Source organism: Helianthus annuus, chromosome 12, assembly GCF_002127325.2.
Source record: "Helianthus annuus cultivar XRQ/B chromosome 12, HanXRQr2.0-SUNRISE, whole genome shotgun sequence".
Classification (NCBI taxonomy): Eukaryota; Viridiplantae; Streptophyta; class Magnoliopsida; order Asterales; family Asteraceae; genus Helianthus; species Helianthus annuus.
Window position 1 is genome coordinate 1,687,068 of NC_035444.2, and position 16,402 is coordinate 1,703,469.

The window sequence follows — 16,402 nt, forward strand, 5'->3', positions numbered from 1 at the left end:
TTTTAATCTGCAATGTTCTAAAAAATCGCTGTTTGATACTACAAATTTGTTAAAGATTGCTGTTTGATACTACAATTTTATTAAATATTGCTGTTTCATTTTGCAAGTTTAAAACATTACCAACGTATGCATGTTGCCTTATAACCCAAATATATAATACAAACTGATTGATGCACAAGAATTCTTCTGTAACACAATGAGTGTGTTAAAATAATTGCTTGTTGAAAATAATATAATGTTGATCTTGCAATTGTGTCTGTATGATGTTCTTTATAGAAGATGTTCGGGGCTTGATATTTCTGGCGATACGAAAATTTGGTCAATGTATGATGCTCTTGGATCATTCGGGACCTCATTCATCATGATGTTTTTCTCAATTTTAATTTTCGTATACCAAGTGGGAAGTTCTTGTGTGGAGGGGAACGATCATTCTCATCTACCATCTCCTCCCGTAAGGTGTACGAGGATAATGACTCAACTGCTGTTGTGGATGCTTCTACCGGCTGCTATTGAGTCTTGTGGAAGATTCAGCCGCTCAGGTTGTTGGGCGGTTTATTCTCATCTAACACCTCCTCCCGTAAATTATTCTGCAACTTCTGGTGGGGGCATGAGCTGTAACGCCCCAAAAACCGAATTATTAAATTTCGAGCATGTTTTGTTTTACACGATGTGACATGGTAACTAAGTTAGTTAACTTAGTTATAGTTACAAGTTAAATATAAGGGATGGAAAAATTTGTGACTAACAATTAACAAATTACAAGGGTTAAAAGAGGATAAATAAGAAAGTGTTTTATTTAAAGAAATGAAGTTGTGGCAAGTATGGAAATATGGTGAATCTTGAGGGGCCAAACTTGGGCAACTTGAAAGATGAAATTACATAAACTTAAAAAAATAAAACACACACATTAGAGAGGTGTGTGTGGGCGATGGATTGAGCAGGGGAGAAGACAAACCCTAAAAACCACAAAATTCCCCAAATTGGAAGAGAAAAATGAAGGTTTGATGGATGCATGAGCTATATTCCCAACCATCTACACAAGATAAACACATGGTAAGTTGTATTTTGTGATTTGGTGATTTTGTAAGAAGTGGGTTTTTGATCAATCCACGAATTTGTATGAAATTAAGCGTTATTATGTGTTAGAATCACCATACGAAACATGTGCTATGCATAATTTTGATTAATTAGGTGTTTGGAGATGAAACCCATCATAGGTTGATGGAGATGGCGACATGGGTATGTCACCCATGTCTAGTCTTTGTTCGATCCTAGATATGTTATGTTGTATGTGACCATCTTGCTAGTTAGATTGAGCATGGTATGAAATTGATTTGGCATTTTGCTTTGCTAATGTTTGAAAGTAAATAACTAGGAAGAAAAAGAATGAAAATGCTTGTACATTATGCTTAGATATTAGTACGCACGCCAAGTGTTCGATGAAATGCCTAAGAAAACAAAATTGTGAAATCGTATGAAAGTTGTGGGTAAGTATGTATAGAAGGTGTTTATGGTGTAGTCGTTAGCAAAATAATATGTTAAGTGTGCTTAAGGTGGAGTCCATATGAGAATTCGGATTGAATGTATGGTTTGGTAAAATTATGCATTAGGAGCTTGTACCTTGTGCTTGAATGGTGTAATGCTCGCCTTGTATTAGATGTGCTTGAATCATGGTAATTAAGAGCGAAGGTGTATGATATGTGAAAGTATATGTAAGCAAATGTGTATGCGAGTATGTGTATGCGAGTATGATTATGTGATCATGTGGTTGTAAGTACTTTAGCATCATAAGTACGAAATGTACATAGTGTCGAATGGTATGTGCTAAATTAATATGTGTTTTATGCGTTAACATGATGGATTTCATGAGTCTAAAAAGATGTGATTTTGGATGTATGCTTTATGTTTATTAGACTTGACCATGAAAGTCAAATGTGAGTTATGCTTTTGATATGATCATTTATATGTGTAATCGTGTACACTAACAAGGATGTGATTGCGGTAACACGAAAGCATTAGGGATCATGTGGAAGTGGACTCAAGCACGAAAGACTAACGGGTCAAGAGGGGACAAGGAAGCCAATGCGAAAATGGACGCTCAAGGTAAGTGATTCCGTAATCACTTCTTAGTTGTTTATGTAATGTTATATGCAATTTAATTATATGTGATAATTGAGGTCGAATAGGAATGAATTGTATGATGTCAATGAAGTATTAAACGGATTTTAGTTTTGATCCGAGCAAGGTAGGTGTGATTAAGAAATTGTAGCTAAGTAGTGGAATTGGTTACTTATGTAAGGAATTCCTTTGTTATTAAGGATAGAGCATAGTTGACTAAAATGCCCTTGATAGGTATATCGGGCAAACGACCTTAGAAGTCGTTTGGAAACGAGCTATTCGATTAGAGTAATGTCTTGGACAAGTATGAAAGCGAAGTATAGGGTTTGGTATGTTATAGTCCACTTAATGCGCAAATACCCATAACGGGTCAAAAATAAGCTTTTGAGCGAAAATGGGTTAAGAGGATGCAAGACGTCCGAGAATTTAATCTTTTATGATAGGTGCCAATGAAATTATTAAAGTTCTTATGAGATTGAGGTTAAATAAACTGATTATGTTGATAAATGCACGAACGGGTCAAATAGTTAGAAAATGATAATATGTCGAACGCACGTAAGTTAAGAATTTCCTTAAACCGAACGTGGGATTTCAAGTCCATATGATAGAGGATTAAATTACGATCACGTAGGAAAAAGAATCGGGTAAAACGGACAAGAAATGAGAAAGTTATGACCAAAACTGTAAAAATTCGTCATGCTGAAAGTTGCAGGTCTGAACCAGGCGCAAGGTTGCGCCCCCCTGGCACAAGGTTGCGCCCATGACTGATGTCATCTGTATTGCGCCAGAACTGGCACAAGGTTGCGCCAGATTGGTTCCTTCTTGCGCCAATTGCTGGTTCTTTCATATTTTTCGCATTCTTCAACTCTAAACTTGTGTGAAGGCTATCTAAATATGTTATATGCATTATATAACTATATGTAAGTATGTAAGAATGTACGTGTAGATGTGTTTATGTTTGCATGTATGTTTTCGGGTGTATTTAAATAGATGTATGACTATACATATATGAAAGTAGGTACATATGTATTAAATGGGATTGAATGTACACAAAGGAATAAAGCTTGTATGTATGTATGTATGTATGTATGTATGTATGTATGTATGTATGTATGTATGTATGTATGTATGTATGTATGTATGTATGTATGTATGTATGTATGTATGTATGTATGTATGTATGTATGTATGTATGTATGTATGTAGGTATGAAATGTGTATGAACATACGTGTGTAGGTACTTATCCATGAAGTAGGATTTGTTGTGCATGAAAGAAAGGATCTTGTATATATGCTTATATATATGGCTCTAACATATTTGAATGGTCATGTTACTAATGGCGTGCCATGGTGAAGGAAGTGTAACGCAGGAATAACGCAGGAATAGCAGAGAAGTCTCACCGCGGGTCGTATGATCAGATGGAAAGCCGGAATGTAAAGAGTTAACGGAACGAAAAATAAACGTGAATGAATTTTACATGTTTACGATGCGTACTGATGTTTATGAATTTTATGTGGTGAGTGCAGGTAGTACGAGATACGAAGGATCTTCAAGGGATAGAGATCAAGGACCGAGTCACAAGACAGATTGTACGGGAACGTTGGTGTTGAAATTTAGAAAACCCATGTCATGTATTTAATTGTAAATGAGTCGGTTGATGACTTCATGTGAAAAAGTTGTGTTAAAATGAAATTTTAAATAAGTTAAGGTATTTATAATGAAAGAAATTTTATGGCTTAAACTTCCGCTGCGACTTTTTGTCAATTACGAGTTAGGGCGTAACAAGTTGGTATCAGAGCCCTGGTTTGAGAGAATCAAGTAATAGGAGGTAAATACTTGAACTCAAACCGTTGTGCTCTCGTGACCAAGAACCCGTACAATCCAAGACTCGATCGAGGCCTAAAGGCAAAAGCGAATGTAAGTATGTATTAGATTATGTATTTGAAGGAAACTAATAGTATGTTTTGTGAAGGGTAAGCGCAATTGTTGGAAGAGATGATCCGTGAATGCGGTCTAGGACCGGCATCGAGACAAGTAATGATACGAATTGACCCCAGGTACGTAAACCTAACGTATGGGCGTATGAAATGGTATGGTTAAGCAAGTGAAAAAAAAAATTGAACAAATTATGATAACGACATGGTAAATAAGTTTTGAAAATGTTACACGAGCCGAAACTAAATTCTTCGGACATAAGGTGGCGATTACGCGAAGACACGAAACTAGTACGTGGAACGTGTACCTGGCCAGTACACAAGAAACGTATGACGTTCGTGAGACCGTGATAATCATTACAGGTATGTCCGATAGAGTTTGGTAGCAGCTAGGCGTGTGGGTGAAATGGGTAGTAGGACTCTTGGGGGATTGAGAGTACTTTGTAGGAATGAAAGATGTGAATGCAATACTTGAATCCGCGAGACGGATTCAAGGAATGAAATATGCGAATGCAATGCTTGAATCCGCGAGACGGATTCGAGGAATGAAATATGCGAATGCAATGCTTGAATCCGCGAGACGGATTCAAGGAATGAAATATGCGAATGCAATGCTTGAATCCGCGAAACGGATTCAAGGAATGAAAGATACGAATGATGCAAATCCCTTGCGGATTTGGTTAATATAGCGAATGCTATAATAAGCTATGCAAGTCGACCGGTTCAAGATGAACAAGTCGAGTAAGGATAAGGTACCATCCGTTTAGAACGGGTGGTCGTGAATGCAATAACAAATGTATGAAGTTCAATCCGTTATACGGATAGAACGAAAGATTTATGTTGAAAGCAATTAACCCGATGTGACCGGGTCGTAAGCGGTGTACTTGAATCTCATTATGAGAGTATATGCCATTACCCCTTTAATTGGGTAATCGAATGTGTAAAGGAAATGAAAGTATATGAGCAAATGGAACTAAAATGTTAGTATTGTAAGCGAAATAAGTATTATGACTAACTTTCAAAACGGGAAGGGCAAGTGTTTGCAAGAAAACACTGGGACAGTGAAGCGATGAGATCGTAAGCATGTCTGAATTGAAAAGGAGTAAAACATGTACCTCGATACGTATGTATATATAAATAATAAGAACGATATATTAAGAAATGGCTATGTATTGACCCTTTATGAATAGGTCTAACACACTAATGTCTTAAGAAGGAATTGAGAAAGTATTGACATATAAATGAGGTGATGTGATAAACAACGTGTCTGAATGAGATCGAATGAAATGTGTAAATCACAAAATTTATAATGAGATTGACAGTAATCATGATGCAATAAAGCCACCTAGGACGGTGAAAGAATGCTCATGAATGGAAGCTCATGTTACCAGATGGACAAGATCAACCCTGTTAAGATACGGGTTCGTGAAGGAGCAAGTCAACTCGGGTTGTTACACGTTGGCTCGTGCCAAATTAGCGAGGTTAGTAAATGGTTTAACTTGTGGATGTTAAATAGAAAGTTACATATTGAATAATACTTCTATGCGAACTGGTGGTACTGAATTGAGTGATCGTAACTGTGGAAATTCTGATAGAATATAAGAAACGACAAGTATCGATAAGAAATGCTAACCTTGATGCTCGGCTTGTTGGCCATGTTCATTTGAACAAGGCATTGTAGAAAAGATATGCATGACATAACTAACAATAGTAACCATGAAAATAATGCTTAGTCTTCATGTTAAGTACGGATAAGTAGGTGTAAAAAGGGTGATTTGGTTATAATAATAAGTCTTTGAATGATTGCAGTAGGCGTATGATAATATATCGACCCTTCCTATGAGCTTAAAGCTAATCAGAGGTAATGGTAGTAATGGAATGTTTAGGATAGCTCTTAGTGAACCAAATAAAAGATAGCATATGATGTATGAGTAGTATGGAATAAATCGATTTATTTTGATTAGTAAATGTATGAATGTAATATGGTTAAATAGGAAGCTAGAAACAAGTTGTGACCTTAGGTCTTTACGAGTAATAATTGTATACATTTGGAATAAGTTCAATGAATGAAATGCTAGTGATAGTATGTACTAGAAACTAGCAATATAAAGTGAAAGACACTAATAAGAGCTCTGGATCAGACCCTGACCTCGTGTGATTATGAAAGTAAATTACTAATTTAAGAAGATAAGGACAATGCGTACGATCATAATTATTCATGAATAAGACTTTTGCAAAGACCCCGAATGACTTATGTTGTAATGTGCCCTTTGAATGAGTACAATAGAAAGGTAAGAGTAAGAACGAGAAAGGTTTCGGGGACGAAACCTTCTTTAAGGGGGGTAGACTTGTAACGCCCCAAAAACCGAATTATTAAATTTCGAGCATGTTTTGTTTTACACGATGTGACATGGTAACTAAGTTAGTTAACTTAGTTATAGTTACAAGTTAAATATAAGGGATGGAAAAATTTGTGACTAACAATTAACAAATTACAAGGGTTAAAAGAGGATAAATAAGAAAGTGTTTTATTTAAAGAAATGAAGTTGTGGCAAGTATGGAAATATGGTGAATCTTGAGGGGCCAAACTTGGGCAACTTGAAAGATGAAATTACATAAACTTAAAAAAATAAAACACACACATTAGAGAGGTGTGTGTGGGCGATGGATTGAGCAGGGGAGAAGACAAACCCTAAAAACCACAAAATTCCCCAAATTGGAAGAGAAAAATGAAGGTTTGATGGATGCATGAGCTATATTCCCAACCATCTACACAAGATAAACACATGGTAAGTTGTATTTTGTGATTTGGTGATTTTGTAAGAAGTGGGTTTTTGATCAATCCACGAATTTGTATGAAATTAAGCGTTATTATGTGTTAGAATCACCATACGAAACATGTGCTATGCATAATTTTGATTAATTAGGTGTTTGGAGATGAAACCCATCATAGGTTGATGGAGATGGCGACATGGGTATGTCACCCATGTCTAGTCTTTGTTCGATCCTAGATATGTTATGTTGTATGTGACCATCTTGCTAGTTAGATTGAGCATGGTATGAAATTGATTTGGCATTTTGCTTTGCTAATGTTTGAAAGTAAATAACTAGGAAGAAAAAGAATGAAAATGCTTGTACATTATGCTTAGATATTAGTACGCACGCCAAGTGTTCGATGAAATGCCTAAGAAAACAAAATTGTGAAATCGTATGAAAGTTGTGGGTAAGTATGTATAGAAGGTGTTTATGGTGTAGTCGTTAGCAAAATAATATGTTAAGTGTGCTTAAGGTGGAGTCCATATGAGAATTCGGATTGAATGTATGGTTTGGTAAAATTATGCATTAGGAGCTTGTACCTTGTGCTTGAATGGTGTAATGCTCGCCTTGTATTAGATGTGCTTGAATCATGGTAATTAAGAGCGAAGGTGTATGATATGTGAAAGTATATGTAAGCAAATGTGTATGCGAGTATGTGTATGCGAGTATGATTATGTGATCATGTGGTTGTAAGTACTTTAGCATCATAAGTACGAAATGTACATAGTGTCGAATGGTATGTGCTAAATTAATATGTGTTTTATGCGTTAACATGATGGATTTCATGAGTCTAAAAAGATGTGATTTTGGATGTATGCTTTATGTTTATTAGACTTGACCATGAAAGTCAAATGTGAGTTATGCTTTTGATATGATCATTTATATGTGTAATCGTGTACACTAACAAGGATGTGATTGCGGTAACACGAAAGCATTAGGGATCATGTGGAAGTGGACTCAAGCACGAAAGACTAACGGGTCAAGAGGGGACAAGGAAGCCAATGCGAAAATGGACGCTCAAGGTAAGTGATTCCGTAATCACTTCTTAGTTGTTTATGTAATGTTATATGCAATTTAATTATATGTGATAATTGAGGTCGAATAGGAATGAATTGTATGATGTCAATGAAGTATTAAACGGATTTTAGTTTTGATCCGAGCAAGGTAGGTGTGATTAAGAAATTGTAGCTAAGTAGTGGAATTGGTTACTTATGTAAGGAATTCCTTTGTTATTAAGGATAGAGCATAGTTGACTAAAATGCCCTTGATAGGTATATCGGGCAAACGACCTTAGAAGTCGTTTGGAAACGAGCTATTCGATTAGAGTAATGTCTTGGACAAGTATGAAAGCGAAGTATAGGGTTTGGTATGTTATAGTCCACTTAATGCGCAAATACCCATAACGGGTCAAAAATAAGCTTTTGAGCGAAAATGGGTTAAGAGGATGCAAGACGTCCGAGAATTTAATCTTTTATGATAGGTGCCAATGAAATTATTAAAGTTCTTATGAGATTGAGGTTAAATAAACTGATTATGTTGATAAATGCACGAACGGGTCAAATAGTTAGAAAATGATAATATGTCGAACGCACGTAAGTTAAGAATTTCCTTAAACCGAACGTGGGATTTCAAGTCCATATGATAGAGGATTAAATTACGATCACGTAGGAAAAAGAATCGGGTAAAACGGACAAGAAATGAGAAAGTTATGACCAAAACTGTAAAAATTCGTCATGCTGAAAGTTGCAGGTCTGAACCAGGCGCAAGGTTGCGCCCCCCTGGCACAAGGTTGCGCCCCTGACTGATGTCATCTGTATTGCGCCAGAACTGGCACAAGGTTGCGCCAGATTGGTTCCTTCTTGCGCCAATTGCTGGTTCTTTCATATTTTTCGCATTCTTCAACTCTAAACTTGTGTGAAGGCTATCTAAATATGTTATATGCATTATATAACTATATGTAAGTATGTAAGAATGTACGTGTAGATGTGTTTATGTTTGCATGTATGTTTTCGGGTGTATTTAAATAGATGTATGACTATACATATATGAAAGTAGGTACATATGTATTAAATGGGATTGAATGTACACAAAGGAATAAAGCTTGTATGTATGTATGTATGTATGTATGTATGTATGTATGTATGTATGTATGTATGTATGTATGTATGTACATAAGTATGTATGCATGTATGTATGTAGGTATGAAATGTGTATGAACATACGTGTGTAGGTACTTATCCATGAAGTAGGATTTGTTGTGCATGAAAGAAAGGATCTTGTATATATGCTTATATATGGCTCTAACATATTTGAATGGTCATGTTACTAATGGCGTGCCATGGTGAAGGAAGTGTAACGCAGGAATAGCAGAGAAGTCTCACCGCGGGTCGTATGATCAGATGGAAAGCCGGAATGTAAAGAGTTAACGGAACGAAAAATAAACGTGAATGAATTTTACATGTTTACGATGCGTACTGATGTTTATGAATTTTATGTGGTGAGCGCAGGTAGTACGAGATACGAAGGATCTTCAAGGGATAGAGATCAAGGACCGAGTCACAAGACAGATTGTACGGGAACGTTGGTGTTGAAATTTAGAAAACCCATGTCATGTATTTAATTGTAAATGAGTCGGTTGATGACTTCATGTGAAAAAGTTGTGTTAAAATGAAATTTTAAATAAGTTAAGGTATTTATAATGAAAGAAATTTTATGGCTTAAACTTCCGCTGCGACTTTTTGTCAATTACGAGTTAGGGCGTAACATGAGCCTGTCGAACAGTCATCATCACCCCCGTTACTTTGGTTATAGGCCCAGTACTGATAGTCTGTTTGGCTGTCCGGCATAAAGGTGATCATCTGTGATGAGGGGGTAACAAACCCTGCCTGAGTTATGTTGGGGTCCATGATCTGTGGCGAGGGGGTAAGAAACCCCGCCTGACTTATGTTTTGGTCCACAAACTGATTGTTGTTACCCATATCATTTTGTTGGAGGTCCAATAAGTCGGCGATGTCATACCCGCCGGAGTTGCATGCCGTAGCCAACATTGACTGCCATGACTCAGTATTATCATTGTTTGCGGCTAGATTAGCGTCCGCAAACATAGTGCCAACGTTTTGTGGCCACCAAAGTTTCCCGCAAAATTTTCATTTTCGTTAACACCGGATCCTGATCCCCCACTGTTTCGAAGTTTGTGCCCCAATTTGATGTCCCGGGCTATTGAACGTTTCTACCACCACGACCACGACGTCGTGGCCTCCCTAACCTCTGTGTACGAGGATATGAAACAAGGTCCACTGGCTCCTGTGTCTGGTGAGTCGGATATTGTGTGTATTCTGGAACATTAGACATCTCAAGGGCCCGATACGCCTCACCCTGAATAAAGTCCAGATCTTGAGATCGGTGAATTAGACCCATCGTCTCCGACTGCAAAAAAAATTAATAATTAATTTTTATACTAACAATAATAAAGGTAACTTTGAATAATTTTAAACTTAGATATACCATCATTTGGACCCTTGCTCCTTCGTCTTGAAAACCGCTCATAGGGCCAGGTGGCAACCGTGGGTTCGTCAGATATAACACGGTATCTTGCATTTACCACGCCATGTAATCATTGGCAACGGAAACAGATGTGATGAATTCCCCAGTGACCAAGTTTCGATGATGTGTCTCCCACCCACGAACATACTGATTGTGACGAGATCTCCAGTTCCACCCGCTTTTCCCGCACCGGTTCATGGAATGAAGCCTGGCATGCTCAGTATTATCTATGGCAATTGGGTTAGGTATATACTGAAACATGCCAAACTGTCTCATCACTCGTTGAGGATAGTGATGCTCCATAACCGAGTAGTATATCAGAGGGCAACAACTCAGCCAAATTCCCATACCACTCCGACATATATTGGGGAGTCTACCCACAATGTCGTCGTAGGGTCTCCAATTAAACTGAAACAAAAAAAAAATTCAAACTTTAGAAACGTGTTCAAACAAACTTAACTTTTATATGTCAACAACTAACAACCATACCGTTGCCTCAGTCATAAATTGCAGCGGAGATCTCAGGCAATGTGTGGGAACCTCTGTACAGGTTAAGCTTCCCTTCCAGCTACAAAGATAAATAATAAATTAACATAGTGTTATATACATACCAAAAAATAAATTTAATTTTTTCCAATTTAGTCTACCGAGCAGCTAACGGGGCATTGTAGTGGAACTCGGCAATAGCAGGAGCAAAACAACGAAACCTCTCCCAAGCCCACACTTGTAGAAGCGACACTGGGGTAACGGCTATAGCATTAGGTGTTGCAGCGTTACAAAGGTTTCTGTAAAGGTGGGATAACACAGCACTGCCCCAACTATAACCCGAACATGCGGGTAAGTCTTCAAGAAACTCCAAAAAATTTAGAGAAATCAGGTTGTTTGCATTATCAGGTAAGACTGTGCACCCTATCAAATAAAATATTATTAAGCGTGCACGAAAAAGGCAGTCTTGATCTGATGCTTGGTTTTCAAAAAAACCCGACGTTATTTCTTGTAAAACCCGCGTCGACTTAACCCTTTTGCCGTTCACTTCAGTTTCCTCAGGGGTAAACCCCAACAGATCTTGACACTTGGATCTTGCAATATACACTGTTATATCAGTGTCAGCCCCAGATATAGGCTCCCCATCTATTGCTAGCCCCCACAGCACGTTGACATCCTGTAATGTCATAGTGGTTTCGCCGAAAGGAAGGTGAAACGTGTGAGTTTCTGGCCTCCACCACTCAACCAACGCAGTTATTAAGGCGTGGTCTATATACCGGTACCCAATGTCCAGTATCCCACTGAATCCTGTTGCACGTATTAAAGCTTCTACCCTTGGACCAACCGTATGTTGTTTTATATACTTCCAGAACGATCATCTGATCGTTTAATATTTATCGGGTTACTGTAATTTTCTGGATTTTTGAAAACCTCAAACGCCTGCCGATCCTTGTTCAAAAACAACACCGATGCATTAAGAGGACTAGGATGACATTCGGAACTCATCTTCTTCAGATCAAAGTTCACAGAAAATTTATCGGTAAAGCAAGGTTTGAAGCTTGGTTTGTTAGGTGTTTGAAACGAAATGTGGTGCTTGTGCTTTGGTTTATGTTCATCTTTAAAGACTCGTTTCTCTGCATATATGACAGAGATTTGACTACACCCTTTCTCTGTATTAATTTTAGAATCCATACTGAAGAACAGTGGAAATCTTACACAATAGTGGAATTCTTACACAACCCGATTTAAAAATTACAATGAAATTAAAGTTTGCATTGTGTAGTCATATCATGTGAGATAAGAATGCATGCATTTGCATTGGTGAGAGCTCTAATTTTGCATGTCATAGAGTACTGTATATGGCAGTCTTTTTAATGGCCACGATTTGAAATTAGAACTCACATGTGACTCCTGCTACAAAACGACACAGTCATTAAGCGACTTTAATGAAGATGTTTCTTTGAAACAACAATCTTCATTAAGATTTCCTTATCAAATAGCGACTTCTTATAAGATGGTACTATGAAACAGCGACCTTATGGAAGATGGTAGACCAAAACAGCGACTTTATGGAAGATGGTAGTTCAAAACAGCGACTTTATGGAAGATTGTGACATGAAACAGCGATCTTTATGAAGATTGTATTATGAAACAGCGACTTCATTAAGATTGTTACATGAAACAGCGACTTTCAGCAACATTGTACATTGAAACAGCAACTTTCAACAAGTTCAACAGCTTTTGCAGAACAAGCTGACTTTTTGCAGAAATGAGAAGGAAGGTCGCTGTTTGAATGTTCGACCTACCTAATGCTGATAACAAGTTTTCTGGCCACCTACATACACTCTTTTGAAGCTCAAACCACCTAAACCTGCAAAAAAATCTATAAATAAAAGGCTTGTTTAAGCTTACGAACCTAGTCAAGCTTAATATGTGAGATGACAAGAACATGGTTGCCTTCACGGTTAAACCATAACGTGAGCGTATCATTTTTGAAACAAATACACAATACAACAATGATATCAAACAATGACAAATCAACTACCCACATGACGAGGAATGTATATGATATCATCTGAAGATTATAATCGCGTAAACAGTGGCGCATCTAGAAACTCTGCATTGGAGTGTAACGTTTAAACAAAAAAGAGGTAATGAAATCGAAAAAACGTTAAAATGTTCCAATATTTACACTACCGTTGGAGCGTCACCAGAGCGTCAAGGGGCAACGGAGTTACCCCTTGTAACAGTGTAACGCTATAGGTCCGTCCCTGCACGTGAACATGAAAGATTAATCACGGATGATTATTACAAAAGAAGATTCATAAAACATATTTTTGTTAAAAGAAAATTAAGGGAGTCTCCTTTAAGGGAGTGTGTGCAGTTCAAAACAAGCCAAATCGCATTGGTCTAATGTCTACACGTAAGAAGTATTGGCTTATGAAAGTGGGAAGAGACAAAACTTGATATGAACATAGCACTCTAAGCATCCATATAATTAACCAAGTCAGTTTGATACAAGTTTTTTTTTTTTTTTTTTTTAATAATAATATAATTTTCATTCCAATCACCAAGTCAAATTTACATAAGGATAGCAGGTAGACGGGCAACAAACTGCGCCGCCATCCCCTTTTGAATAGAAAATCCTAATCTACTAAAAACAAAGCCCCGCCCCTGAGGGGTCGAAAAGTTGCTGTGGACAACACGCTGAACTCTAGCCAAGAATCGAACCGCCTCCGGCGCCAAGGAGCCGAACGTGTCAAACGCAAGGGGGACAAAGGCATGCTGATTATCCTCACAAGCTTTCGCGTGCTTTTCCACCTTCTTTGACTCTGCTTTCAGGACCGCTTGCCCCGCCACAAACCCATTTTCCCGGAACCCGGCTAGGGGGGATACACCTGTGAGATCGACACAAGCATGTTTCCCGCCCTCCCAACCAAAAACTAGCACGTCAGCCGGGCGTAGGGTGGACCTCCCTTCCGACGGATCTGTAAGGAAATTAACCGGTGCCTCTTTCTTTGCCGAGATCCCTGCTCGTCTGAGAATATCCATTAACGTGTCGCGAACAAAGTCATGGCGATACTTAAACCCCGACAACTCTCTACAGTGCAACGCATGCTCACCGTATTTATCCAGGCATGCTTTACGGCAGACTGGGCAAGTTCCATCATTCGGGAACATGGGGATTTTAAGAGTAGATTTTAGAGCCACGTGTACAATAAAAATAAACAATCACTTAACTAGAGTTAATTACACAGTTAATCCATATACTATGTCAATATTACGATGTTAATGCATATGTATCGGAAGCTACAACATTGGTCCCAAACTATGCATAAACGTAATATGATTGGTCTTTGGCCGTAAGTGAGGTTAGGACTTGTGGGTGGCGTAATTTTCAATAAATGCGTATTAAAGTCGTGAACAGGGACATACCAACGTGAAACGCAGAAACGGTGTAATTTTTCTTTTTTTTTGAACGGCAAATTTCTTTTATTCTATGTTGTCTATAGGACTTGAACACACCACCCTCTCTCGAGGTATTTAAAGGTTTTTTCTTTCTCGATTGAGTGTAATTAACTCTAATTTTTATTTTAGACAGAACGACGTCGTTGGGAAAGATATTCCGTCCTCATTTTATCATCTTCCCCATCACCAAAAACCAGAGTTGAGGTTCTCCAATGGAGTCATCTCTTTCATCTATCCAATTCACCTTCCACATTCCAAAACAACCCAAACCCAAATACCCACCTCACCTTTCCCCATTCCCCATATCCTGCACCGCATCACGCAACAACGCCACCACACGCACCACCTATCGCCGCCGTACCCCACCACCAAAACCACCAACAAACCGAAAACCCACCACCCAATCTCCACCACCGGATGCAAACTTAATAACCTTATGCAAAAACGGTTCAATTGAACAAACAATTGAGTTAATGTCACAAGGTGTACCTGCAGGGTACGATGTTTTTGAGATTGTTTTGGATTCTTGTACCGAAATTGAGTTAGGGAAGAAGGTTCAGCAGCTTCTTATTAGATCATCTTATTACGGTAATGTGAATTTGAACTCAAAGTTGGTGAAAATGTATGTGAAATGCAATAGTATGAGGGATGCACGCAGGGTGTTCGACAGAATGCGTGAACGAAAAGAGTTAACGTTATGGCATTTGATGATTAAAGGGTATGTAGATAACGGTGAAGCGGATGCGGGTTTGTTGTTATATGATCAAATGAAAGAGTTAGGATTGGTTCCAAATGGGGAGACTTTTAGATTGGTTTTATCGGCTTGTGGTGATTCGGTTCAAGACTGTTTGAAACATTTTAAATCGATGACGCAAGAGTATGATTTAGTTCCGGAAGTTGAACATTATTTAGGGGTGATTGATGTTTTGGGGAAAGCGGGGCATGTAAACGAAGCTATGGAGTTTATTGAAGAAATGGATTGTGAACCCACGGTTGAAATATGGGAGTCGTTGATGAGTTATGCGCGAATCCATGGTGATATTGAGCTTGAAGATCGTGTTGGAGCGCTTTTGGATCCGTCTATGGAGGCACTTGATAAACTTCCATTGCCAAAAGGGAAACAATCTTTGGTTAATATGCTTGAAGGGAAGAATAAGGTGAATGAGTATAGAAACACAGATTTCGACAAGGAGGATGCATATGGGAAGCTTAAAGGGTTAAATGGCCAAATGAGAGATTATGGGTATGTGCCCGACACACGATATGTGCTTCATGACATTGATCAAGAAGCTAAAGAGCAAGCATTGATGTACCATAGCGAGCGGTTAGCTATTGCGTATGGTTTGATTAGTACGCCTGCAAGAACGACTCTTAGGGTCATCAAGAATCTTAGGATATGTGGCGATTGTCATAATGCTATCAAGATCATGTCCAAGATTGTTGGAAGAGAGCTCATTGTGAGGGACAACAAGCGGTTTCATCATTTTAAGGATGGCAAATGCTCTTGTGGAGATTATTGGTAAATTTTTAAAGGTGTAATTGTATAAATAGATGACCAATCTTGTTCTTGTATTAAAGGTGTAATTGTATAAATAGATGACCAATCTTGTTCTTGTATAAATGATTAGAAAACAACCATGGTAGCGGGATTGTAAACAAACTGAACAAAGTTCGTTTAATTTTTAACTGAACAAATGAACGACCAAGTTCACTTTTAAGAGAAAATCAAGTCCGTGTTAGTTTATGTTTGTTCATTGATGCGTTAAGCGAACACAAACATATATATGGGATAATGAATATGGTATTGTCACACACCTAATCTTGGAAGCCAAACCCCTCAATTTCAGTCAAAACTACATCATTTTAGATAAGTACCTATAAACTTGATTTTTCTAAATTACTCCACTTCATAATTTATTTCGTTTATACTGTTTATCGTTTTAAGAGGTTTAAATATATATAGAGTAAACTTCCGTTTTGCTCCATGTGGTTTGGTCACTTTAACGGTTTTGCCCCAAACCTTTAAAAATAGCCA

At 37.9% G+C, this 16,402-nt stretch overlaps 1 protein-coding gene and 2 long non-coding RNA genes across 8 annotated transcripts; all 3 read left to right on the forward strand.

The window, feature by feature from the left end:
- Positions 1-624: 624 nt before the first annotated feature.
- On the forward strand, positions 625-3,821 carry LOC110893732. Of its 2 annotated transcripts, XR_002565943.2 has the most exons (4): positions 625-1,053; positions 2,014-2,103; positions 3,500-3,552; positions 3,646-3,821. It is a non-coding gene; the product is annotated as an uncharacterized LOC110893732 (long non-coding RNA). The 2 variants fall into 2 exon arrangements; XR_002565942.1 differs by lacking the exon at positions 3,500-3,552 and having other exon boundaries at positions 627-1,053.
- Positions 3,822-6,314: 2,493 nt separating this feature from the next.
- LOC118484751 lies at positions 6,315-9,553 on the forward strand. 5 transcript variants are annotated; one of them, XR_004874345.1, is made up of 4 exons: positions 6,315-6,842; positions 7,803-7,892; positions 9,222-9,284; positions 9,378-9,553. It is a non-coding gene; the product is annotated as an uncharacterized LOC118484751 (long non-coding RNA). The 5 variants fall into 5 exon arrangements; XR_004874346.1 differs by having other exon boundaries at positions 6,316-6,842; positions 9,232-9,284; XR_004874343.1 differs by having other exon boundaries at positions 6,320-6,842; positions 9,222-9,553.
- A 4,812-nt stretch (positions 9,554-14,365) lies between these two features.
- On the forward strand, positions 14,366-15,984 carry LOC110893731 (pentatricopeptide repeat-containing protein At2g15690, mitochondrial). The gene has a single exon (XM_022140845.2). It carries the CDS (start codon positions 14,580-14,582, stop codon positions 15,888-15,890), a length of 1,311 nt encoding a protein of 436 aa, XP_021996537.1. The 5' UTR covers positions 14,366-14,579; the 3' UTR covers positions 15,891-15,984.
- The last annotated feature ends 418 nt before the right edge of the window (positions 15,985-16,402 follow it).

What these genes read in the sequence shown, in the direction of transcription:
- LOC110893731 (XM_022140845.2), top strand. Translation starts at nt 14,580, where the DNA reads ATGGAGTCATCTCTTTCATCTATCCAATTCACCTTCCACATTCCAAAA.